Below are 25,321 nucleotides of genomic sequence, written 5' to 3'. Positions count from 1 at the left end.
AGGAGTAGAGGCGACATGTGCAGAGGGTGATGGCATCCTGTGACCCTTATTCAGCAATCTTCTGCATTCACGTTTCGTATGGCCAGGTTTATGACAATAATAGCAAACAACACCTCCTGGATTTGATCTCCATGAATAGTAGTTGGATCCATTCAACTTGTGTTCAGTTACTTTTTTCACCATAGGAACAATCTCAGACATTACTGGTTTCTTATCAGCCATTACCTCAAAAAATAGACACCGGACAACAGAGAATCAAAACCCTAAATTACCGAAGAGATGTCTTTATAAGCAGTGAGTATATCTATATATCCCAAACAAACACACCACCAAGAAGAGCCAACAACACTGAGGAAACCCACAGAAGACGGACGAAAAACAATGGCGCACGCGCGTGGACGGACAGCAGGCTGGAGCAAGCGGCGCGTGAGCCTCACGCACTGGTCAGAGGGCAACCGGACTTTGGGGCTTTTGTAGATCGGCGGCTGGGCTCCTCGTTGGACTGGGCGATGTCGAGAAAAAATAACTTTTTTTTCCCCGCGGTGGCAGCGGCAGCGGCTAACGACGGCGAACAAACCGAAGACGGCGACTGTGAGCAAAAGTGTAAACTCACCTCTCCACAAAACCCTAAACGTATCACAAACGGGTTATAAATTCTCAAATCCTAAGGTTCACAAAACCCTAAGTTTGTTTAGAGGGCTCTGATACCATGTAAAACTCTTAGGTTTGAGAAAGAATCAGAATGCTCTATTCATTCACCAAAGAAATGAATATATACAAGTGTACAAAGTATAGAAAAGGAAAATATCACAAAATATTTACAAGAATGGAAAACCCTAACTATAGAATTATAATAGGTGTGAAACAACCCTTCCCTTTGGGTCTATTTAAAGGGATCATTATCAACACTGTACTTAATTTTGAATAATACTTCTACTTTCCAAATTTCTCCAAGATTTAGTCTACACTGAATTCAGTGTGAGAGCCAAATCAAAAAAAATTTTAAAAAGTTTAAAACCAGACCAAACCACATTTTTTTGGTTTTGTTCGGTTCACTTTTAGGTTTCATGGTCTCCTCAGATTCATGACTATTTATTAACTTTAAAAAAAAAAAAAAAAAAAATGACCCCTCTGTTTTCCTGCTTTTTACCTTTTTTCTTTTCTTTTCTTTTCTTTTCTTTTTAATTATATATTATGAATAAATGCGGTTTGGTTCTGTTTGGGGTTCGGTTTTGAATCCTAAACTAAACCAAAGTACCAAGCCAAACTATATTAATTGTAAAAGCCAAAATTTTGGTTTGGTTCAGTTTCTTGCTTATTTTGGTATTTTTGGTCCTGATGCCCACCCCTAGATGTTAAAGGATAGTGTATTTTTCCACCCTTCAAACGTTGCACATTATGAATAATATAAACATTTCAAAACAGTTAGCTTGGAAAGAAGACAGAGTAAACTAGCAATCTGGATTTTGATCACAAAAGATTTCTTCCTAATACACACAGAAGGATATGTGTAAAATTTGGTGTATACTGGCGTTGATCATCATACTACTATCTAAATTCTAGCCTTAGTGATTCAGGATCTTCAGAAGTGAGACTCTGTTTTTGATAAGATGCCTTTCTTCAAGATCATGATGTTGGCTCAAGTTTCTTCAATAAGACTTGCACGTTTTCAACTTGTAGAAGGAAATTGGATTTATCTGTTGTGTGACTGTCGACTGGCAATTGAAAAGAGTGTGTCATTGACCATTTCTATTTCGTTTGTGCATCCGTCTTCACCTTTGCAAGCTACTCTTTGGGGTTGCACTATCTTGGATACCAAAGACCATACTCAACTTTGTTGACAAATTTGGTCCTGCTATGAAGGACATTGATACTGATTCAACGGTGTTGTATGTGATTGCTTCTACTTATTTTAACAAGCTAACGGTTTCTGAACTTTCTTCACCTTTTTTTAGAACACGTGCTTTTGACTCCTTTCAAGGCCTTATGGACTGTCTTCTTAATTATTTTCCTAGAACTCAAGTATTTCTGAAGATCACTTGCAATGATCCCATGACCTCTTAGTCTGTGCAAAACTGATTCAAGTTCATGTGCACATTCTTTTGTTTGCAACAATGCATCCTTAGCAATACCACACAAATCTGAGTCTCAGAGATCCTTTTAGCAAGTCATCAACTCATTTGTTATCTCTCTCATTAACAAAGAGTTTGTTGGGAGAGAAGTAACTTATCAATGCAATCATGCAAATCTTGAAGGCTGCTGAGTTTATGGCACAAAGAAGAAGTTGAAGAAGTAGATAACTTCAACGAGCACAGAACCATGAAATTGGATATTTCTCTGGATATCTTTTGTTGGCGGCTTCATTGCAATGGTTGGAGTTTCTGGAGAAGGAAAATCAACACTTATTTTAGCATTGTAAGGGAATCAGCCTCCTTTTTCTGTCGATCTTTGTATTCAGTGGATCTTGAATTGCTTCCGGGCTGCGATCTCTCCAAGTTTAGTGATAGAAGCAGTCAAACTCAGCGAGTTTCTATGGTTTTCTCTTTGAAGTTTGCTAATAGTTCAGTTTTCTTAAGCGTGGTGGAGAGTGGAATCTTTGCTTGTTTGTATTATCTGTCTTTTGGGTTTCCTCAAGCCTTCCATGGTTCTGTTTATGCGTAGCTTTGTTTGATTAGGGTTCAAAAAATCTTTACAAGCAAGTTTCTTCATGGACTAGTCTGCTTTGAGTCTGTTTCTCAGGCTTCCTCTTGGGATTTTTTCTTCTTAAACTTTTAGATTTGTGGACTGTTTTAGTCTTTGTTCATTTTCGTCTCATTCCCTTACGCAGTTTGTATCTTTATCTTGAGTTTCTTTTCATTTTCTCGATGAAATAATTCATTTCTTCAAAAACCAACAAAACAACTAGCACAGCACTGTTTAGCTTTACTGCTACTAAGATAATTGAACAAATTGTTCCTTAGTTGAAAGAGAGCCTGTATGGAGTTACATGAATGTCAGTCTGCCATATGATTCTCATACTTATAACCATTATCAAGGCAACTGGAATCTTTGACAATGATAACACACAGTGCCAACTTAAATATAAAGTTTCATCTGGTAAGCATGGTTGGCTAGTTGGCCTCTAAATAACATAACAATCAGTTAATACTGTTTGTGACAGGGAAATATACTTGGAGATGAAGCCCTCTATTTTTCTGTTTCTATTTCCTTATAATCTTTTGAGTAATAAGTAGCCACAGTGGAAATACCAAAATGGTGATATGGACAATGAGTAGTGTAGTGAGTCTTTCCCCCCCTCAAATGTAACACACGGATCATCAATGAACATAGCAAAATAATTGGCTAGCAAAGAAGATTATGCGAAACTCACAATCTGGATTTTGATTTCAAAAGTGTTAATTCTTATAAACACAAAAAGGTATGTATATATATACACTGTTATTTACATTTAGCAAAAATGGATCTTCATGGCATTGCCATTGACCATGATATTGTTATCAAAATTTCATCCTTAGTTGTTTAGGATGTTGAGAAGGGAAACTCTATTTTTGATAAGGTGCCTATATAGACTCTCGAGATCTTCTTCAAGATCTTGAATACTTGACCCAAATTTCCTCAGCAAGTCCTGCAAGTTGAAAGATTTATCTGTTGTGTGACTGGCGATTGAATATAGTGTGGCATCCACTATTTCTACCTCATTTGCATTTGCATCTTCATCTTTGCTGGCAACTCTTTTGGATTTTACCAGCTTGGAGACCAAAGACCATCGACTTAACTTTGATGGCAACTTTGGTCCTGCTACGAAGGACAATACTGATTCAACAGTGCTATATGTGATTGCTTCTACTTCCTTTAACAAGCTAATGGTTGCTGGGCTTTCTTCAGTTTTTTGAGAACTCCTGCTTTTGATTCCCTTCAAGGCCTTATGGACTGTCTTTTTTATCATTTTCCTAGAATTCAAGCAATTCTGAAGATCACTCGTCATATTTGTTTCACTTCTTCTTCTGCGCAAAACTGATTCAAGTTCATGTGTACATTCTCGTGTCTGCAACAACACATCCTTAGCAATATCACACAAATCTAAGAGCCTTAGAGATCCTTCTAGCAAGTCATCAGCCCATTTGTTACCACTCTCACGGACAAGAGTTTGCTGAGTGCATGGTAGAAGAAGTAACTCATCAATGGAATCATGCAAATCTTGAAGGCCGCTGAGTCTGTGGCATAAAGAAGAAGTTGAAGAAGTAGCTTCAGGGGACTTCAATCTGCACAAATCTTCATCAACTTGGGCAACAATTGGATGTGGCTTTGAGGGTAAGCTATTTGAACGAATGTGGAGTGATTTTTTTGAGTTCATATCTAAGGAATCCATTTTCTTTCTCACTTGGAAAAGCCAAAAGCTTAGCTAATGATCTAAAAAGGTTGAGCAATTTCAATCTGCCTTCATCTTTTGGCATTCAGGGAAGCATATATATATAACTTGAGTTAGGCAGACATGAGGAATCTCATGCTCATCTGCAATATAATTCAAGTTATTAAATCAGCAATTTTCATGCCTTGTCTCCCTCCCACTTGTTTCCAGATCTCCACCATTATTTATGTCAATTTCTTTCTACTCACATGCATGAATTTGGCACATGAAAAATTTCATAAATTAGGATCATGCATGCCTCCTCAGTATTCAATTATATGGTAAGCTGCTTCTTGTCTGGATCTAAACTTCTTAGCTGTAATGTTTTGATGATGTCTCTTCTGCACCATCTTTCCAACTCATAAACTAATAAAACTAGAGTTTTAATTTTTTACAGGAGTGTCTTTCCATATACAAAGCAAGATTGTTTCTCCACACATGCAATCTTGGGGGAAGCTTTGATTAATTTCTTCCCATATGCATCGAGTTATCTATCTGTCTTCATTGACATCTCAGCTAATGTTTGCGCAATGTCACCCCATTACTAGGTTCTTAGCTCAGTATTTATTTACTTATTTCCTTATTATATACATATAATCTGCAATTTGTTCTCTGGAAAATCTTAAATTTGAAGCCCACGAGTGCTGTTGACATAATCAGTATCATATACATCGAGGATGACTCCTTGATAGTTTTTAATCACACCTCCTTGCACACGAATGATTGATTTTTTTTAGAACTACTTGATTATATAAACTTTCTGGCTTGAAGCCGTTTAATTTTTGACCTTATTGCTTATTCTGATCTTATTTGTTGACTGCCTCCATCCCCCTTAGACCACTGGCAGGTGGTAAAAGGCTGATTATGTAACAAAAGTAAGGGCTTATTTGAATTGACTTTATAAGTACTTAAGAAGTGTTTTAAGCAGTTTTATAGTCAAGCCAAACAGGCTCTAAATAGTTTTGTAAACCAAGTTGCCTGTCTACAAAGAATTTGTTAATATGCTACAAAGAATTATATTATTGACTATTTGTTTAGAGGGTTTACTAGTTTATTCAAACACATCAAATTAATACAGTTTCTTCTTATGCTGGAAAGCATGCATGTGATCTTGCATGTCTCCTTGAGTATTAATTTACATGTGTATATGGTGTTTATGCCATTATGTAGAAGGCTTTAAAATCACAATACAAGTGATTTTTGGCTTCTTTTTACAAGTATGTGTCAATAAATATATATATATATATATATATATACATATTCTCACCGACCTTTTACATGTAAGGACTATCCAATGAGTGTCCTTTGAGCCTACATAAGAATTTTGCTAATAATTTTTTCCAAATGATGCATGAACTAACCAAACCCATGAATAAACCCAGATTATTTTTGGCTTGTATTCTTGGTTTTTTTTTTTTTGTATGCATGTATTGTTGTTATTTTTGTTTTGGTGACTTTTTTTTTTTTGGCCATATTAGGAGTTGGTTTCTTAGTTGACTCTTATATTTAGTTCTCCTTTGTATCTTTGTATTGTACTCTAAGCAATAGTCTCAATTCATTATATCACTGGGTGGGGGAAAATACCTCTTTGTGGTTCTTTCCCCCAATTGTATCGTTTATCTTCTCTTAAAAATCATTCTGTGACAAATTTTCTCGTTTGGACAGGGAGCTCCTACTCTTTCTCCTTCGAGTTTCATCGTGCACTGTCCGAAAGGGAAGTGATGGATGTAGTTGTCCTCCTTTCTATTCTTGAGAGTCACCCCTTTCACCTTGGGAGGAGAGATGTGAGAGTCTAGAGCCCTAATCCTTTGGAAGGGTTCTCATGTAAATTCTTTTTTCACTGTTTGGTTAAACCTGCTCCTGTCGGTGAGTCTATCTTCTTGTCATTGTGGAGGATTAAGATTTCTAGGAAGGTGAGGTTCTTTACCTGGCAAGTTCTCCACGGCCGTATTAGTACGTTGGATAGGCTTGTTAAGAAGATGCCATCATTGGTTGGCCCTTTTTGTTGCATTATTTGCAGGAAGGTGAAGGAAGATTTGGTCATATTCTTTGGCACCGCGAGTTTGCTAGCTTTATCTGGGATTCTTTTTTCCAAACGTTTGGTATGATATGTGCTCGTCGATGAGACATTAGAGATATAATCGAGGAGGCCATCCTCAATCCGCCGTTTGGGGAGAGAGGTCGTTTTCTCTGGTTGGCTAGTGTTTGTACTATTGTTTGGGTGTTGTGGAATCAGAGGATAGAAGGATGTTTAGGGGAGTTGAGAGGGACACTAGAGATTCGTGGTCTCTTATTCGTTTTCACGTTTCTCATTGTGCTTCGATTTCTAAAGTATTTTGTAATTATCCTATGAACTTGATCTTGTATAGTTGGAATTCCTTCTTGTAGAGGGATTTCCCTTTTTGTGGGCTTCTTTTTTGTATGCCCGTGTATTCTTTCATTTTTTCTCTATGAAAGTATATATATATATATATATATCAATGAAGAGGCCTCTTTCCATTTCAAAAAAAATCAAAAGATAATCAGTTGTGTTTTTCTTTTATTATTGCTTTTGCCCCTAGATTAGTAAACCTCTCCCTTCAAATGGAATGTTGTATATGAAAATAACTGCAGTATCAAGTGCTAGAAAACTGATATGGACAATTGTTGCTTCTTTATATAATGGTAAAATACTGGACAAAAGTTGAATTCTTGTAAAAGGCTCTTCAATAAACCAAAAATAGAGTATCATATGTGTGTAAATATATGTGTATTCATTGAAGAACGAAAATAATAGGTGTTCTACATGAATTTGTTTAGTTGTTGAAGATGTTGAGAAGTGACACTCTTGTTTTAATTATAAACCTATAAAGACCCTCAAGCTCTTCTTCAACTTCTTTAATGCATGCCCCGCACTCCCTCAGCAAGTTCTGCATGTCTTCATCTTGAGTGTGGAATTCTTTGTTGGTTTGGTGATTGGTAGCTGACCTTAATGCCAAGTCCAATCTTTCTACTACACTAACGTCTGTTTCTTCACTTATGCAGGCTACTCTTCTGGGTTGCACAAAATTGGAAACCGAAGACCAGCAGCTCCATTTTGACGGCAACTTCGGCCCTGCTATAAAGGACAATAAGGATGCCATACTGTCGTATGTGGTTGCTTCAACCTCTTTTATCAAGTTGACAATGGTCAAGCTCCCATAAACTTTGCGGAAATGTTCACCTTCCATTCCTTTCAAGGCTTTGTGGATTGTTTTCTTTATCATCTTCCTTGATTTCTGAAGTGAACTAGAAGTACAAATTTCACCTCTCTTTCGACGCAGGATTGACTCTAGTTCATGTGTGCATTCTCTGGTTTGCAACAAGCCATTCTTAGCTGTATCGCACAAATCCAGCAGCATAAGAGATCCTTCTAGTAAGTCATCTAACACTTCCTTATCAGTCCCTTGGGCCAAAGCTTGTTGGGAGTTAGGCAAACCAAGCAACTTATCAACACAATCGTACAAATCTTGAAGGGCACCAAGTCTATGGCATAAAGAAGAAGATGTGGCTTCAGAATCCCTTAATCTTCTCAATTGCTCATCAACTTGGCTGATGATTGGGTGTGGATTTGAGGGCTCACTCTTTGAACGAACATGCTGAGAGTTTCTTGGGTTCAAAGTTGAGGTATCCATCTTCCTTCTTTGATTAGAGAAGACAAAGGCCTAACAATTTAATTACCAATCAGTCTAAGCAATTTCAGTTTGGTTTCATCTTTTGGCAATGAAGGTAGTATATATAACAAGGTTGAAGAAACAAGGGGAATATTAACCTCATTTTAAAGAGTACACCATACCATAATTGAGATATGGATCTTCATCACCGTCTCAGCTATTGTCCAAACTATGTGTCCCTCCAACAGGTCCCTACTCACTGGCATCCTTTGTTTTTTTCTCTATAACCACACGAATGCATCTTATTTAATTATATTCCTTTTTTAATTTGATACTGTTTGATAGCTCCATTAGTTTGTTGCAAATTGCAAGAAAGCAATGCAATCAAGACAGTCTGTCTTATGCATGAAAGTAACAAAATGCACAGACAAGAATGCACACGTAAACCATATACACACATATATGAACAAAAAAATAGGTTTTCTTTGCTGTATTCTTATTGTTATCTTTTTGCTGTTGCTATTCACTTTTGACCCCAGGGGAATGAGTAACTATGGACAGATCTTACTTATCATGTAAGCTTTTTAGTTTTCCATTTCATCCCATTATGGATTGTTAGAATGTTGGTATAATATTAAATTTACCTTCATCTATTAGCTTAAGTTTTTGGGTCTTCTACATATTTCAAGCCCAGGTGGGGGAGAGCGTTAGACTGTTAATATAATATTAAAGTTTCCATCACCCATGACCTTAAGCCTTTGGGTCAATCGATGATTTAACATGGATGAAAGTAGATTATGCAGAATCTGGATCATATTCAGAATCATGAAGTGTCAGGAAAAACTAATTTATTAAATTCACTTTCTCGATTTCATTTATGCATTCAAATTTTTGTATACTTGAGAGATTATAAGCTTTTTAAGAGGCAATATTGATAAAAACACAGTTTGTCCAAGCAATGTTTCATGATCCCCAGTCTACACCCAACATCCCAACTCATATATATAGTTTAACATCTTATGGTTCAGACAAGAAGGTTCCTCCGAACCTGCACACGTATGAGAAGCTTGAGGAATCTTCTTTCTTCATTATCACCTCATAAATTATAAACTTGAAAGGTCAATAATCATATCCTTATTTTTCACATGGATCTTCCTTATATAGTTTGTCAAGCCACTTCATTAAAATATGAAGCCCACGAGTTGTCTTGATGAGAGAGAGAGAGAGAGAGAGATTAAAAAATTAAAAGATACCACCTCTACATTATTAACATAAGGTCATATCCCCGTGGCCATATATCATTTTCTTCTATATTTTAAGCAGGAATCAGATCATAACAGCAGACTTGTTTGATTTCAGAAGGGCCTAAACTTCATTCTGGTTAATCTACTCAACACAATGACACCATTGTCCATGCTCCCGAGTAAACTCCCTTTATGTAAAAGAGCTCTATGAAATCAATTCACTTGCAGGATCATATTTGTATTTAAAACTAAATATACTGCATTGTTTTTGTTGGGTACTCCTAAAAAAGAAAACTTGATTTGCTAATCTACATTTGTTGGATTGTTTATTCTGCAAGATGTGGCAATATCCAGAACTGATTGCTCTCTATATTATTATACAAATTATTAGATCAAATTGTCATGAAGGTTAGAGACAGTCTGCATATCATTTTTGCTCGAGGCATATGAAGTCAACTACTATGCGAATCTTTCATGCCACGGTTGAGACAATTAGAATCTTATTAGCTGGCAATATATCAAATTGAAGGTACTTGATTTGCATCCTTACTTGACCGTTCAAATTATGATTACACTAGAACGTAAGCCATAGAAAAAAGTTACTCGATGATCACTATTTTTGTGATTTATCTTATCGTTATTTTTCTTCCATCAGTTCATCTTGTCTGATTAATGGAACAATTAAAGTTATTACGGTTTGATGAGCAGAAATATGGTTATTGCAAATTGATACTATTGTTGTGCGAAAGTAAGAAACCAATAATCAAGAAGATTATGCCAGAAGTCATTGAATAAAGTTTGTATATTTACTGCGTTCTTTACAGTCTACAAAAATGGATTTTCATGGGATTGGCCATGATACTACTATCTGAAATTTTTGGCTTAGTAGTTCAAGATGTTAAGAAGTGAGACTCTAGATTTAATAAGGCGCCTGTATAGAGCCTCAAGATCACCTTCAACTTCTTGAATGTTTGAACTAAACATCTTCAATGAGCTCTGCAAATTGTCATCCTGAACAAGGAAATTGGATTTCTTTGTTTTTTGACTGGCAATCGAATGTAATGCAGCATCAACCAGTGCCACTTCATTTCTGTTTGTTTCTTCAACTTCACAGGCAACCCTTTTGGGTTGCACAAGCTTGGCAACCAAAGACCAACGGCTTGAATTTGATGGAAACTTGGGTCCTGCTAGGAAAGACATTAAGGATTCGACAATGTTGTAACTGACGGTTTCTACCTGTTTTAACAAACTAACAATAGCTGGAGTGGCTTGATTTTTCTCACAATTTTTGGTTTCAACTGTGTTCAAGGCTTTATAGATTGTTTTCTTTATCAACTTCCTAGAATTTAAGCATTTCTGAAGCTCACTTTCTATGAACATTTTTCCTCCCCTTCCTCTGCGCAAGACTGACTCTAGTTCATGGACACATTCTTTTGTCTGCAACAATGCATCCTTAGCTATGTCACACAAATCTAAGAGTCTTACAGATCCTTCAAGTAAATCATTGAACCATTTCTTATCACTCTCGTCAACAAGAACATGTTGGGTGAGAGGCAGCAGAAGCAGCCTATCAACACAATCATGCAAATCTTGAAGGCTATTTAGTTTATGGCATAATTCAAATGAGGAAGATGATGTAGCTTCTGAGGCCTCCTTCAATCTACACAATTGCTCATCAACTTGTTCGACGAGCGGGTGTGGCTTTGAGGGCAAACTGTTTGAGCGGATATGAAGAGAGTTTCTTGGGTTCAAGGCCGAGGCATCCATCTTTTTTTCTTGATTGGAATTTTTTGAGAAGAAAAAAGGCCTAGATTTTGAATTGCAAAGCTGTTGAATAGGTTAAGTTTATGATCATTTTCTGGCGTTTAGGGATCCTTATATATAACCGAGGCCAAGGAAACAGTTGAAACCTATACCTCATTTTTAAAATGCTCAAGAAATTAAATAAGTTCCAGAAGCCATGTGATTGTAATTTGGACCTGAAACACCATCTCAGCAATGTTCCTGCTATGTCTCCCTTCCACCAAGTTCAAGGCTGGCTATCCTTTTATCATATTCTTTGTAAACCATGCATGTAGCTCTTCTGCACACCACGCATGTCTTCTACAACTTTCAGGCATCAATGTTAGGTAGTAAACGAATTATATAATATGCTGCTGTTTCCTCATTCCTTCTCAATAAACACACAATTCAAAATGAACTTCCTGATAGATCTTTCAGTGCTCTTCATAGTTTAAGTGGAAAAGCTTTCCCTTGACTTATAAGACAGTCTTCTTGATGTATGACCTCATCCCAAATTGTTTAGTTCCCAAAAAAACTACTACCTCTAATAATATATATATTGGTGTCAAAAGGGTCTTCTAATTGTAAAAGCTAAGTCAAGAGATGAGGTTATAATTTCTTTCGCAATTGATATGAGATAACCAACAACCTGACTAGTTCAAGTCATTATGCTGTTTGAATCATTTACTTTTGAATGATCAGAAATTTTGGAACCAAGAGGACAGTTTTCCCAAGTTTCCAGCTTCATAATGAGGTTTTCGTCCAGTTGCTCATGTTCTTGCCTTCTTTTAGACTTGCTTTAGTTACCCAAAGAAGCAATTGATTCCCACATTTGAATGGTATGGTAGCAATTTGCTTTCAGATTAAAGATTCTACTTGTCCTGAACACGATCAATGTAGAAAAGATGTAGTAATGATATTTCTTGAATGATTAGAAGGCACAGGCAAGATTTTATCCTCAACTATTTTGTTTCTTATTAACTTAATCTGTATTATATCCTTTTATTACTTGTAGTTATCTCAGTCTTATAAAAATTTCAGCTTTAATTAGATTTCTTAGCTTGCTCTGGGAACAGAGGCCAATACTCTAATTATTATTTTCTGTTTACTTTATTTATAGTCTGATTGCTAATTTTTCTTATAACTGGTATTAGAGAATTAAACCTTTGAAGATGATGTAGATCCTGAAAGTTATGAAGGTTTCATTATTTGGAAATGAAACTTTGAATACTTTTCAGATTTGAATTTTAAAAACTTTGAACCAGGAAGATAATAAAAGAGATCCAATTCTGCTAGTGAATTGGACTTGAATTCAGTGATAAGTAATTTTATATTTTCATGCTATAAAAGATTGAATAAATCAAATTACAAGAAATGGAAGTTTTTTCTAAAATCTTATTTATCAAGTTATGAGCCTTAGTCATTCAATGGCCTCTAGAGGTAATTGGCTCTACTTCTTCTATTGTGCTTGTGTTTACCCCTAGATTAGTGTATTTCTCCCCCCAGATCGGTGTTGGATATGAAAATGATTGCAGTTTCAAATGCAAAAAAAGTGATATGGATTATTGCTGCTCCTTTATATTGTGGAAGAAGAATGGACAAAACTCAGATTTTAGCTGTGTTGTGAGAGGCTTTTCATTACACTAAAAATAGAGTATCGTATATACATTTTTATGCATATTCATTCGAGCACAAACATCCTCAGGTTGTTTAGCTCTTTTCAAAATTTGTGATTGCCAAGCGTGGTGGACATGTCGAACGTTTCGCATTTAGTAGTTGAAGATATTGAGAAGGGAAACTCTGGTTTTGATTATGAACCTATAAAGACCCTCAAGTTCTTCTTCAATTTCCTTAATGCTTGCTCCACAATCCCTCAGCAACTTCTGCATGTCCTCAACTTGAATTTGGAAGTCCTTGTCAGTTTGGTGATTGGTAATTGAACTTAATGTCAAATCCAATCTTTCTACAACACTTATGTTTGTTTCTTCGCTTACACAGGCTACTTTTTTGGATTGCACAAGCTTGGAAACTGAAGACCAGCATCTCCATTTCGCTGGCAACTTTGGTCCTGCTATAAAGGACAATAAGGATACTATGCTGTGGTATGTGACTGCTTCAACCTCTTTTATCTGGTTGACAAAGTAGAAACTTCCATTATCTTTGTTGAATTGTTTGCTTTCCATTCCCTTCAAGACTTCGTGGATTGCTTTCTTTATCATCTTCCTGGAACTTAAACATTTTTTAAGTGAACTAGAAGTACCAATTTCACTTCTCCTTCTACGCAAAACCGACTCTAATTCATGTGTGCATTCTCTTGTTTGCAACAAGGCATTCTTAGCTGTGTCACACAAATCCAGCAGTCTGAGAGATCCTTCTAGTAAGTCATTCAACACTTTCTTGTCACTCACTTGGACCAGAGCTTGTTGGGAAAGAGGCAAAATAAGCAATACGGAATCGTGCAAATCTTGAAGGGCAACAAGTTTGTGGCATAGTGAAGATGATGGAGAAGATATGGCTTCAGAATCCATTAATCTTCTCAGTTGCTCATCAACTTGGCTGATGATTGGGTGTGGATTTGAAGGCTCACTCTTTGAACGAACATGTTGAGAGTTTCTTCGGTTCAAAGCAGAGGCATCCATCTTCCTTCTGTGATGAGAGAAGACAAAAGCCAAAGTATTGAATTACCGATCAGTCAAACAATTTCAATTTGGCTTCATGGTTTGGCAATGATGGTAGTATATATAACAGGGTTGAAGAAACAAGGGGATTCTCAACCTCGTTTTAAAAAGTATGTTGCAGTATAATTGAGATATGGATGCTTCATCACCATCTCAGATATGTCCAAACAATGTCTCCCTCCAACCAGGTCCTTACTTACCGGCATTCATTGTATTTTCTCTATAACCACACGAATGCATCTTTTTCAATTATGTGCCTTTTTTAATTTGATATTGTTTGAAAGATCCATTAGTTGTTGGTATTTGCAAGTGACGGCCTTGTCTTATTCATGAAAGTCATAAACACACACAAGTGCACGCTTGCAATTCCATTTGTAGAGTTGAAATTATTCACTTTAAAAGAGGCAATGTTGATTAAAAACAAAGGTTTTTCTTGCCTGACTTGAAACTGGCACTTAACTGAACACTTTTCTTCCTTCAAAATTTCATTTCTGCTCCATGAGTGCAGGCTACTTTAAGCTCAAATGCCATGAATCTCTTATCTGGCGCTCCAAATGATCGAGTACAACGTCTATATAGGAACCCTCTAACCCTTACTTGCATACAAATCTATATTTTATACTATATTGCTCCTCAAGATATAACTAACATACCTTTAGTGAACCACATAAATTTGTGGTTTTTTTTTTTTTTTTTTTTGCTTGTCCTTTGTATCTGTCATAACCCAACCAATATTTAACTTTTTGAGTCCTGAAGCATGATTGGAATCCAAAGGCTACTGCTTTGAGTATAGCAATCTTATGGCCAAGCTGTTTGAGCAATCATTTTGGCTTTTGAGTTGGAGAGACAAATCATGCTTGCCTGAAGAAAGACATTGTGTAAGAGGCTAATAAACAATGTGATTTGTTGAACATGTGTTTCATCTACTCCCCAGTTTTTGCCTTTAATAGAATATATTATGAATGTCTTACGCATATCTTGATTAACTTCACAAGACAACTATTTAACCCTACAATATTGGTTATAAAAAAAAATCATACAACTTAAATATCCCACTCTTTGAAGTCTCATTGTATATTTTTCACTTGCCCCAATGCCACTAAGTCAACTCGTGGTGGTTAGTTTTTTCTGCTTATACGACATCAAGATTAAGTAATCGCGGTCCTTCTCTATCGTGTCGTAAGTCCAGCTCGATTTGGATCTTAAAACCATTGCAATATTCCAGCAATGTTTCATGATCTCCAGTCTCCACCAACATTCCAACTCATAAATAAACTAGTTTAACTTAACATGTCTTAATTCAGAAAAGAAGGTTCCTCCCCATATGCACACGTGTGAAAAGTTCCAGGAACTTTCTATCTTCACTATCACATGATATTGTAGCCAATTTCTTGCCATGCCTCCCACACCAGGTATTTACCTCATAAATCATTCACTTGAATGTCCAATAATCATACCCTTGTTTTTCACATTTACCTTCCTGCTATTATAACGTCAAGCCAATTCATAAAATATGAAGCCCCACGAGATGTCTTGACAAATTTTTTCATGTGTAAAATATCTTCACCTTTACATTATTAGTTAAGGTCATGCCCACATGCACATACATCAACTTCTTCTATATTTTAAGCAGTAATCAGATTATTGTAGCAGAGTTATTTGATTTCAGAAGGGTTCAAAATTCATTTCTGATTAATCTATTCAACTTAATGGTTCGATTGTGGATGCTGCAGTGCATAACTTTGATTTTGTGAACATATTTTATGAAATCAAATCACTTGCATGATTATATTTGTATTGAAAACTACATATGATGCATTGGTCTTTGGTGGGTGCCCCTCAAAAATAATACTTGATTTGTTTAATCAATCATTTAATGGATTGGTTATGGTGAAAGAGATGCTAAGATCCAAAACGACTACCCTCCAAAACCCCATTATTTAGAACTGTTTTAGCCTCTTATTATTTTACAAATTATTAGATCAAACTGTCATGAAGATAAGAGACAGTCTGCCTATCATTATAGCTTGAGCCGTATGAAGTCAGTCTACCATTTGAATATGTTTATGCCATTGTTGAGACAATTAGAATCTTAATAGTTGGCAATGATGCAGATGCAAGGTACTTAATTTCCAACTTTAATTGATCAATCAAACTATGACTTCACTAGAACTTTAGCCATAGGAAATTTTACTTGATGATTACTATTTTTTTTTTTTTAACTATTTTCTTTTTCTTTTATCAGTTTATCAGGACTCATTATTGGAACAGTTAAGTTATTGCTGATGAATAGAAAAATTAGAAACCAAGAAGACCACGCATGAAGCCATAAGTTGAGAATAAAGTTTGTATATTTACTATTTTTTTTTTTTTACAGTCGCCAAAATTGGATTCTCATGGGATTGGCCATGATACTACTATCTGAAATTTCAGGCTTAGTAGTTGTAGATATTGAGAAGTGAGACTCTAGTTTTAATAAGGCGCCTGTATAGAGCTTCGAGATCGCCTTCAAGTTCTTCAATGTTTGAACCAAATACCTTCAATGAGCTCTGCAAATTGTCAACTTGAACAAGGAAATCAGATTTCTTTGTTTTTTGACTGGCAATCGATTGTAATGCAGCATCAACCAGTGCCACTTCATTTCTACTTGTTTCTTCAACTTCACAAGCTACCCTTTTGGATTGTACAAGCTTGGAAACAAGAGACCAACGGCTTGAATTTGATGGAAGCTTGGGTCCTGCTAGGAAAGACAACAAGGATTTGACAACGTTGTAACCGACTACTTCGGCCTGTTTCAACGAGCTAACAATTGCTGAAGTGGCTTGACTTTTCTCACAACTTTTTCTTTCAATTGCCTTTAAGGCTTTATAAATTGTTTTCTTTATCAACTTCCTAGAATTTAAGCATTTCTGAATCTCACTTGCTATGAACATTTCACCTCCCTTTCTTCTGCGCAAAACCGATTCCAGTTCCTGGACACATTCTTTTGTCTGCAACAATGCATCCTTAGCTATGTCACACAAATCCAAGATTCTGAAAGATCCTTCAAGTAAATCGTCAAACGATTTCTCACAGCTCTCTTCAACAAAAACATGTTCTGTGAGAGGCAACAAAAGCAACCTATCAATGGAATCATGCAAATCCTGAAGGCCATTTAGTTTATGGCATATTTCAGAAGAAGAAGATGTAGCTTCTGAGGCCTCCTCCAATCTGCATAACTGTTCATCAACTTGTTCGATGAACGGGTGTGGCTTTGAGGGCAAGCTGTTTGAGCGAACATGATGAGAGTTGTTCGGGTTCATAGCAGAAGCATCCATCTTTTTTTCTTGGTTGAAATCTTGAGAAGACACAAAGGCCTAGCTATTGAATTACAAAGCAGTTGAATAAGTTGAGTTTATGATCACTTTCTTGCATCAGGGAAATTTATATAACCAAGGCCAAGGGGCAGAAGGAACCTTCAACTGAATTATTGAAAGGCTGGAGAAATAAAATAAAATCCTTAAGTTATATGATTGTAATATGATCTGCAACATCATATCAGCAATGTTTCTGCTTTGTCTCCCTTCCACCATGTTAAAAGCTACCCTGTAACCTGTTAATATGTCCCTTTTGTTTAGAAAGGCGATTAGTTTACTGAAAGACAGCCATGAAAACTTGGATGGTTCTCTTAAGCAGAAAAGCATGTCTCCTCCATAGCTTACAGGCATTTTATGTAGTAAACAGAATTTGTAATATCTTTCTGCTTCTTCATTATTTCTCTACATGTACACACAGAAAGTAATCAACTTGTTGATGAATCTAGCAATGTTCTTGATAAATGAGATCTGATTACCATTAATATGTTTTAAAGATGACAGCTTTAATGTCTTTCCTGTGTCTGTTCTTGTTCGAGGACTTAGATAAGCTGGTTCATGTATGCCTTTGATTTCAATTCCAACAAGTTCTGTTTCCACCAAAAACTACATATATCTGATATAATTTATTGATGTCAAATGAGTGTTTTCATGTTAAAAGTTGAGTCCAAAGGTGAGGTTTTTGTATCTTTTGTAACTGATGTGAGATAGCCCAACAATCTGGCTCTTCAAAGCTACTTATGTAAACATAGTCCTATATTTGTTAAAAATGAAGAAAACTATGTAACATCTCAATTGAGATTTTTGTTTTAGTAGATTTAAAGTGTGAGCGAATAATATTGTACCATTATAGAGATGTACAAATATTTATCTCCCTAACATTCAAAACTTATACACATAGGAAAATAGATATTCTTATGCTAGAAAAATCCAAAATTTGGATCCACAACTTATTTAACAACATTCTTATTTTTTGTTTTTATTTCTGTTTCTTATTTGTTTAAGAAACAAATTTATTTGATAAACCTTTTCACTACTCACTTTCAAAATTTCCACTCTTGCTAAAAAATTAGAAGGTTGCTCACTTGGTAAGGTTTTTTTTTTTCCTTTCACCTTTGGGATATTTCACCAAAAAAGGAGGGGGGAAAACCCCCTCATTTCAACATTTGACAAGTCTTTATGGCAGGTGGACAGTGTACTTCAGCTGAACCCCATCATTGCTCAAAAGAGGTAAGTAATGAATAATGATAATGATGAAGAGCAGGCAAGAATTTAACTGTTTTATTAATTTTAATGTTAATTACTTTATCGTTAATGACATCCTTGTTTTTAATTGAATAATTATATTAAATGATAAAACTGGTAAAAATATTTTTAAATGTAGCAAAAGTATTACTATCTATGCTATTTAATAGTAATTCTTTATCAATTTTTTCTTTTTTAGTATAACAATTTAAAGGCAAGAATTTAAATTGCAAGATTCGAGTTTATCTCTCATAGATAATTGGATAATTGGATTCTCTTTTGCATAGTCTATCATGAGAGGCCAATACACTTCACCTTTTTTTTTTAATCATTTTACTTTTTTTTGTAAATTATGCTAATAATTGGCATTTTTTCTATTCTTAAAAGATTTTTCAAAATGTAATACAATAAGTCAAGGAAACGTGTTTGATTTCATCCGTATGTTAAAGAAAAATGTAAGAAAACACAATAAAAAAATTTAAAATCTAAATGATTACCCAACACGACCAAATGGCTATTAAACAGTCTTAATTTTCCAGAACAGGAATTGATAAATTTTGTAGTATCATAATACCTTTTCACATGTATATATTTAACCGTAACAATCCACTTGAAAACAGCTTGGGCCAAGACAAGAAGAGATTGCTAAATCAGAATATACACTAAAGATGAACAAGTACTACTGGTTGGAAAAGGCCACCATTAGTGAATAGTGAGTAAAAGTTGGAGAGATTAAAGAAACAAAGGGAAAAAAGGAGCATCTGTGAGATACTCTCTCTACTTTTACAAAATTGAGGTGACACAATTTGCCAATCCTCCCAATTTCCCGATCATAGTTAAGAAGGCTTTTCCATATGACTAGGGTGGTATCAAAAATGGTTTTTTTTTTTTTTTATGTACAATAATTGAATACAGAAAAATAACCCGAAAATAAAATTACAAAAAAAAAAAAAAAAAAAAAAAAAAGTACTGAAGAGAAATACATATCTATCTTCTTCATCTTGTGTCATTTTCATGACTTTGCTGCATCACTGTGAAAACAACCCAAAGCCAGGGACTTCTGAGACATCGCCCCAAGAATTCGAGTTATGGCTTGCCAGAAGCTTAAGTCTCAAATACCCAGTGCAGCATCCTTTACACTTAATATTCTATCAAGGAACCAGCTCAAGAGAAAACGAGTAGTCACACAATGTCTGTCATCTTTTCACCTTGGCCGGAGGGGCAAGAGTCTGTCTTTGGGTAGCACAGTGACTGAGCTAAGAATTTTCATTTCTTGAACATTTGGAATAAATGAGCAGGTTCAAGTTAACTTTGGGAATCAATTTTTTGGCACCAATGGTAGCTTTCTCGCTAGCATTTTATCATCGATAATCAAGACCATCAGTTGCTCGATCGATCGAATATGACAACACGTCACCTAGATGAAGTAGCACGATTCCATATATCCAAAGCAACATCTAAAGGGTCCATCAAATCATCCACTCTCTGAAATCTTTATTGATGGAAGCTGCTGCTTGATTACCCAAATCACTATCAAAATGAGAAAATAAGATTCCATCATTCAGAAGAAAAAAGAAAGCCTTATAGGACTTTTTCCTGCTCACGATTCAACCTTTCTTCCTCGCTTCGTTGTAAAAGCTCTTCGTATACTTTCATGGAATCTGCAGTGAACCTCTCCATGGCCTCAAAAATCCGTTGCAGACTAGACTGCAGGCTACTATTGCTCATCTCACTTTGATACACAGCGTTTCCAGGAGCAGAGAGACGCTTTTCATCTCTAGAAACCATCACCATCTTCTTGTCCAATGCCTGAATTTGTTTCTGTATCTTTTGGTCATCTCGGTCCAAGTTTCTAACTTTTCTCTCCGAATCTTTGTTCTCCATCATTCTCTGTCGCATTTCTAGTTTATCGTGTTCCCATATTTGAAGCACGCTCATACTAAACACACGCATAGAATCAACCACTTCCTTCTCGGATAGCCTATCCAAAGCCTGTGACCACTGGTTACAGATCACAAATACCGGCGGTGCACCTATTCTTCCCGGAGAGAAGGGAGCTATACCATCTGGCGTTTCCTCAGGTTCATACAGTAGACACTTTAGAAGCCAATTATTCAAGGCCCTAACATACCCCTTTTGCGCGCTGATCCAACTAGAGAAGCTGATTGTCCAGTTTAGAAGCTCGTGCTCAAGTTCCTTGGTTGCTCCGAGGTGCGCTTCACTACTATTTTTACCAGATCCAATGGGACCTAAACTTTTTGATTCACTGATTGCTTGGTACTGGGCACGGTGGCAATCGAGCATACATCTCCACATCCTGGTTAATCTGAAATAGAAGTATTTGACATTTAGCATGAGAAGACGCCCAAATCAGCTTCAATGAGAAAGGAACAAAACAAATAGTAAAACCATCTCTGCTTCAATTGGAAAAGTTCAAGAATAACTATGAGAAGACGCCCAAATCACGGTCATGATATGAGAAAAAAAAAAACCAGAAATTTGGCATGACATGGGAAGCTCTTAGACGTACCCATGAATTAATTCATTCAGTTGTGGCCATAATTCTTCATCCCGAATCTTATTGATTGTCATGGATATCTTGTCAACCACCTGAATGGCGATTCTTATTTTGGTAGATAGGCTCCTCACTAAAGCTTGAGTGGAATCAACTTTATGAGCTTCAGCACCCTTCTCGTCTAAGCGCTTCAGCTTTCGACATTTCCTTTCATGAATTACCCGCATCTTTTCTTCCGCCTAAGAAGAAAATTCAACCCTCATTAGGACAAACTACCGAAATCACCAGAGAATATAGAAAGACAGAACTGCTCTCATGTCTTTAAACATTTAAATCTCAATGACAAGATTGTAAACCCAATCAATATATCTAAATTATTGAAACCGTGAAAGCATCAAAAGAAAATCATTCAGTACAACAAATGTATTTTCTGAAACTTGAGATTTGGATTACATCCTAGAGTTTCAATAAATGACAGTCAGCTAAACAGTCCACAGTCCACATTACTGGGCAGATTTTTTCTTTTCTTTTTTTGTTCTTTTTGGCCCCCTTCACTAAATGGAGATTCGTTGTATTTTCTCTGGTAACTGTTCAAATGAAAATTTTGGTTTCCCAAGTCAGAAGACAACATTGAAAGAAAAAAACAACGTGGTCACAGGTTAAAATAGCTGCACAACTAGGCTAATATATATTCAAATACAATACATGAACCAAGCCTCTCTGGACACTGGTGGGGTAAAGGTAAGCCATCAGCATAATGAAAGAAGTGGGCCCCACATCTCAATAATAAAAAATAACAATAATGCAATGTATGATGTCAAAATGATCTGGTTTACCTAAATCATTCAAAAACTTTGAAAGGAACCCAAATGGCAGAGTAGTTTAACTTCAGAGAAAGCAATGACAAACATATGGAATAGGAAATCAAGTGGTATTAGTATATCATACTTTAACTTCATTGTAGAGTTTCTTCTCCCACAGATACAACTTCCTCAAGGTAGAAGACAGATTTCCAGAGGCCATCCCAAACTCTTCAATATAACTTAACTCAGCACCAGACGACGAAGGATCGCCACTCTTTGAAGTAGAAGGTTGGGAAGCTACCATTGATAGCGAAGGAGCAACAACGTGCAACATTTTTGATGAAACTGCCAGAATCCAGATGTAGGTTCAGTTCATTCATCAATTTGCAACTTAAAAGAGGTACACACGAGCAAAAGCGCAGCTCAAGAACAGAAAAGATTCTAACATAGCATCCATAAATAAAACAATGGCCATAAAAAAGAATTTCAAATTTAACAGATCAAGCAAAAGAATCCCAGAAAGAAATGTTCAAATCTCATTTTACATAAACACATTATTTTGGAAGTAGCCAGAATTTTAATGGATCTAAGGTAGAATACCCACCATGTTTGCGCTGATAAGGAAGCTTCCCAGCCTCCAGCATTTTCGCAATTTCATTACCGGATTCCGATGCCCTCTCGAACTGAACCTCGATTTCTCTGGCAACTTCATAGACATCTCGTGAACCAGGCCTGCCCTTAAATGCACCACCATTGCCTCGTTCCTCAGACTTCTCTGCCTTATCAACCTTCTTATCCACCATACGGACTTCATATTCAACAGCATCTTCCTCAACCGCAGCGCTCGGCCTCGTTTGGTAAAGCGAGGTCTTTGAATCATCACCACCACCACGCTCATCCTCTGCAGGTACCTTCAAACCCTTCCCACCGCCACTGCCGCCGCCTTCGTCAACAAATTTCTGATTCCCATGTACCTCCTTAACGACCTCATGTTGGTAATCCTCATCTTCCAAATCAGGAATCCCCTCTTCTTCCCTCACCTCCTTCGAGTCCCAGCTCGGCGTGTAAGCATTGTAATACTTGTCATAAGTCTCAAATGGGTTCAGGAAATCCCAAGTGGAAGCTCTCGGAGGTGAAGGCGGCGGCGGTGGCGGCTTAGACGACGAGCCTGAAGCTCCGGCAGATGACATTGAACCATATGCAGTAGGAGGAAAAACAGAGCCACCATAATACCCACTGTCTTGGGGATATCCATAAGAAGGATAAGGATTGTTATAAGCCATGTTCGAGTAAGGATAAGGGTAATGACCTGAAGAAGACGACGATTCACCGACTTGATAAACTTTCTCTGGACTCCTAGGCCTCTGCTCGTATACCACAGAGGGTGTCACTGATTTCCTCATATAATTCATATGCATAAACCCTCCTCCGCCGCCACCGCCGCCGCCGCCGACGCCGGGATATGAACCTAAACCTCCTTGATCCGGAAGCATATAACCCATATGGCCGCCGTGCTGCAGGTCGAAAGGAGGGGAGTGATCGGAATGGTGAGGGGAACCGGATTCATCATCAGAATCAGAGTGAAAATGGAGGTGGGAACCGGAATTAGAGTGAGAGAGATGATGATGAGGAGAAGCAGAATCTTCAATTGCAGAATCATTAGTTTTTCCCACAGGATCACCCTTCCGGTGAGGAGGAAGATTGAGCTTCGGCGAAAGAGGAGACCCAGAAGAAACGCCAACAACAACACTCTCTTCAATGAAATTATGCAACGAATGACCAATCCCTTTAAGAGAATGAATATACGCCATGTGAGCCTCTGCAAGTGAGTATCTAAGATGAATCGCTTCATCAAGAAACGCACAACGCTCACGACAGAGCGCCACCGCTGGAAGGTCATCGACCTTGGAGCTGGAACAGCCCATCCACACACCTCTTGTAAATGGAAACAAATCACTGATTGCTCAACTGGGTTTTACCAGAAGGTGAAGAAAAACACACCCATCAACTCCAAACAAAAAAAACCTCAAAACCCAGCAAAATTTTTGCCCCCTTTGTCTCTTTAACCGTGTCAGTGACAACCAAAACAAACAAAACCCAATTAGGGTTCAGGAAGAAGAAGAAGAAGAAGAAGAAAGGAAAGGGCAAAAAAGAGAAGGCGGTGAGGGAATCTTTTGCCAGCGCGGAGTTTGTCGTCAGTCGTCCGCTTGTACCAGTGAAAGTAGAGAGAGAAAGAAAGAACTGTATGAGTAAGTGAGTGAGTGTGCTTTTTGTTTGTGCGTCGGTGTGGGCTAAAAAAGAAAGGTTATTTCTTGGGAGTAATCTTTTGAACGCCATTAAAACCCCATTTTAAAACTCCATTAATTCATATTTGGGGATTGGAAATTACAGTAACAATGAAGAGGAACAACAACAACAACAATCTCATTGATTCCCAATTCTGGGTTGTAATGTTAAGCATTCTGTAATCCTCCTTTCCCCTTTTTCCTTTCTTTCCTTTTTCCAACTTTTGCTTTTTGTGGGTTTTTTTGAATTATAATCAAATAGGTATTTATTAATCAAGGGTTTATATCAAAATATTCTTCAATTCAGTCCAAACTCCATTGCTACTAAACTTAGACTGGTGCAGGACAATGGGCGAGAAACGAGAGGAATTTGGGTGTTTGGTTCGAGAGAAATTTTTGGCGTCCTACGTAAAATTACGAAAATATCCTTCATTGTAAAATAACTGTTTTTTTTTTTTTTTCCTTTTACTACCCTTTCTTTTTTGGGTGTGAGTAATTAAATTGTCGTTATTTTTTGTGGACCATATTTTAAATTTTCTATAATTTCTACTCTAGCATTTAGGATTTTAAACATTCATCTATTTTACTTTCAAAAGTAATATATGTGTTTGAGATTTTATTATTGTTTTCTTTATACTTCAAACAATATTTGGATTTGAGGATTAACCTCAGCTTTTTTGGTTAAAAAATTTATGCCTAAATTAATTGGATTATGTTCAAGTATAGTCTACAATATCAATCTTGATATTAGATTGATCCCTCATTCAACATATTATCAAAAATAAAAGTGTTATATAGATGTGATCAATAATATACCTTCGTTTTTCATTCACTTTTAATATGAATCGTCAATGGTTCAAAACTGTTGTTTATATTTTATTTAATAATAGGGGTATTGTTGTCATTTTTTACTAAAATATAGAATGTGCCACACGATTTTGGGAAACTATCTAGAGTGCAGCCATTAGGTTATACATTTCAATTTTAGTTTTTTGAATTTTAGGAATGAGATTTTTTTCTTGTGTTGATGACTGAGCTTCATCACCATCCTTTTGCAATTCTTGATCTAGGTTTCCATGCTTGAATGTTCAGATAAAAATTAATTAACTTTTCCGTAGAATGTTCAAGCCTTGAGTTGGAAATTAGTTCTTATCTCTTGGTCTTCTATCACAAGGCAACATTCTCTAACTCTCCCTTGGAGTTGTGTTGAATGATTTTTAGAGTCTTAGTGATTGATAATTAGCGGTTCTCGATCCAAAAATGGTTCCTAATTTCAAATTGTTAGGATTATCACCTTTGATCTCAAATAATGTAATAGATATCTAATGCTATTAATAGAACAAATTAATTGTCATATCATAATTGATGGTTCAAAT

General features: G+C 36.4%; 6 protein-coding genes and 1 pseudogene across 6 annotated transcripts; all 7 read right to left on the bottom strand.

The window, feature by feature from the left end:
• Positions 1–1,421: 1,421 nt before the first annotated feature.
• On the bottom strand, positions 1,422–2,902 carry LOC150036279 (uncharacterized; annotated as a pseudogene).
• Positions 2,903–3,256: 354 nt separating this feature from the next.
• On the bottom strand, positions 3,257–4,423 carry LOC120077388 (uncharacterized). Its single transcript, XM_039031273.2, has one exon. It carries the CDS (start codon positions 4,367–4,369, stop codon positions 3,512–3,514), a length of 858 nt encoding a protein of 285 aa, XP_038887201.2. The 5' UTR covers positions 4,370–4,423; the 3' UTR covers positions 3,257–3,511.
• A 2,719-nt stretch (positions 4,424–7,142) lies between these two features.
• Positions 7,143–8,158, bottom strand: LOC120078742 (uncharacterized). The gene has a single exon (XM_039033050.2). The coding sequence runs from the start codon at positions 8,059–8,061 to the stop codon at positions 7,204–7,206; it is 858 nt and encodes a 285-aa protein (XP_038888978.1). The 5' UTR covers positions 8,062–8,158; the 3' UTR covers positions 7,143–7,203.
• A 1,661-nt stretch (positions 8,159–9,819) lies between these two features.
• LOC120078741 (uncharacterized) lies at positions 9,820–11,359 on the bottom strand. Its single transcript, XM_039033049.2, has one exon. The coding sequence runs from the start codon at positions 11,049–11,051 to the stop codon at positions 10,167–10,169; it is 885 nt and encodes a 294-aa protein (XP_038888977.1). The 5' UTR covers positions 11,052–11,359; the 3' UTR covers positions 9,820–10,166.
• Positions 11,360–12,676: 1,317 nt separating this feature from the next.
• Positions 12,677–14,327, bottom strand: LOC120077387 (uncharacterized). Its single transcript, XM_039031272.2, has one exon. The coding sequence runs from the start codon at positions 13,703–13,705 to the stop codon at positions 12,836–12,838; it is 870 nt and encodes a 289-aa protein (XP_038887200.1). The 5' UTR covers positions 13,706–14,327; the 3' UTR covers positions 12,677–12,835.
• Positions 14,328–14,416: 89 nt separating this feature from the next.
• On the bottom strand, positions 14,417–17,572 carry LOC120078575 (uncharacterized). The gene has a single exon (XM_039032853.2). It carries the CDS (start codon positions 17,059–17,061, stop codon positions 16,180–16,182), a length of 882 nt encoding a protein of 293 aa, XP_038888781.1. The 5' UTR covers positions 17,062–17,572; the 3' UTR covers positions 14,417–16,179.
• A 1,410-nt stretch (positions 17,573–18,982) lies between these two features.
• LOC120077787 (uncharacterized) lies at positions 18,983–24,286 on the bottom strand. The gene is made up of 4 exons (XM_039031812.2): positions 22,265–24,286; positions 21,806–22,005; positions 20,873–21,096; positions 18,983–20,668 (listed from the first exon to the last, which is right to left on the bottom strand). The coding sequence occupies exons 1-4, from the start codon at positions 23,583–23,585 to the stop codon at positions 19,924–19,926; spliced, it is 2,490 nt and encodes an 829-aa protein (XP_038887740.1). The 5' UTR covers positions 23,586–24,286; the 3' UTR covers positions 18,983–19,923.
• Positions 24,287–25,321: the final 1,035 nt, after the last annotated feature.

Source organism: Benincasa hispida, chromosome 5 (assembly GCF_027475165.1).
Source record: "Benincasa hispida cultivar pf3 chromosome 5, pf3_genome.v1.1, whole genome shotgun sequence".
Lineage (NCBI taxonomy): Eukaryota > Viridiplantae > Streptophyta > Magnoliopsida > Cucurbitales > Cucurbitaceae > Benincasa > Benincasa hispida.
This window is presented reverse-complemented; position numbering and strand designations above follow the sequence as displayed.

Bases quoted from the DNA above. Each gene is read 5' to 3' on its own strand.
- LOC120077787 (XM_039031812.2), bottom strand. From the start codon at position 23,585: ATGGGCTGTTCCAGCTCCAAGGTCGATGACCTTCCAGCGGTGGCGCTC. The intron at 22,006-22,264 runs GTGGGTATTCTA...GGATTCTGGCAG, and splicing joins TCCTTATCAGCGCAAACATG to TTTCATCAAAAATGTTGCAC. The intron at 21,097-21,805 runs GTATGATATACT...TTTTCTTCTTAG, and splicing joins AACTCTACAATGAAGTTAAA to GCGGAAGAAAAGATGCGGGT.
- LOC120077388 (XM_039031273.2), bottom strand. From the start codon at position 4,369: ATGGATTCCTTAGATATGAACTCAAAAAAATCACTCCACATTCGTTCA.
- LOC120078742 (XM_039033050.2), bottom strand. From the start codon at position 8,061: ATGGATACCTCAACTTTGAACCCAAGAAACTCTCAGCATGTTCGTTCA.
- LOC120078575 (XM_039032853.2), bottom strand. From the start codon at position 17,061: ATGGATGCTTCTGCTATGAACCCGAACAACTCTCATCATGTTCGCTCA.
- LOC120077387 (XM_039031272.2), bottom strand. From the start codon at position 13,705: ATGGATGCCTCTGCTTTGAACCGAAGAAACTCTCAACATGTTCGTTCA.
- LOC120078741 (XM_039033049.2), bottom strand. From the start codon at position 11,051: ATGGATGCCTCGGCCTTGAACCCAAGAAACTCTCTTCATATCCGCTCA.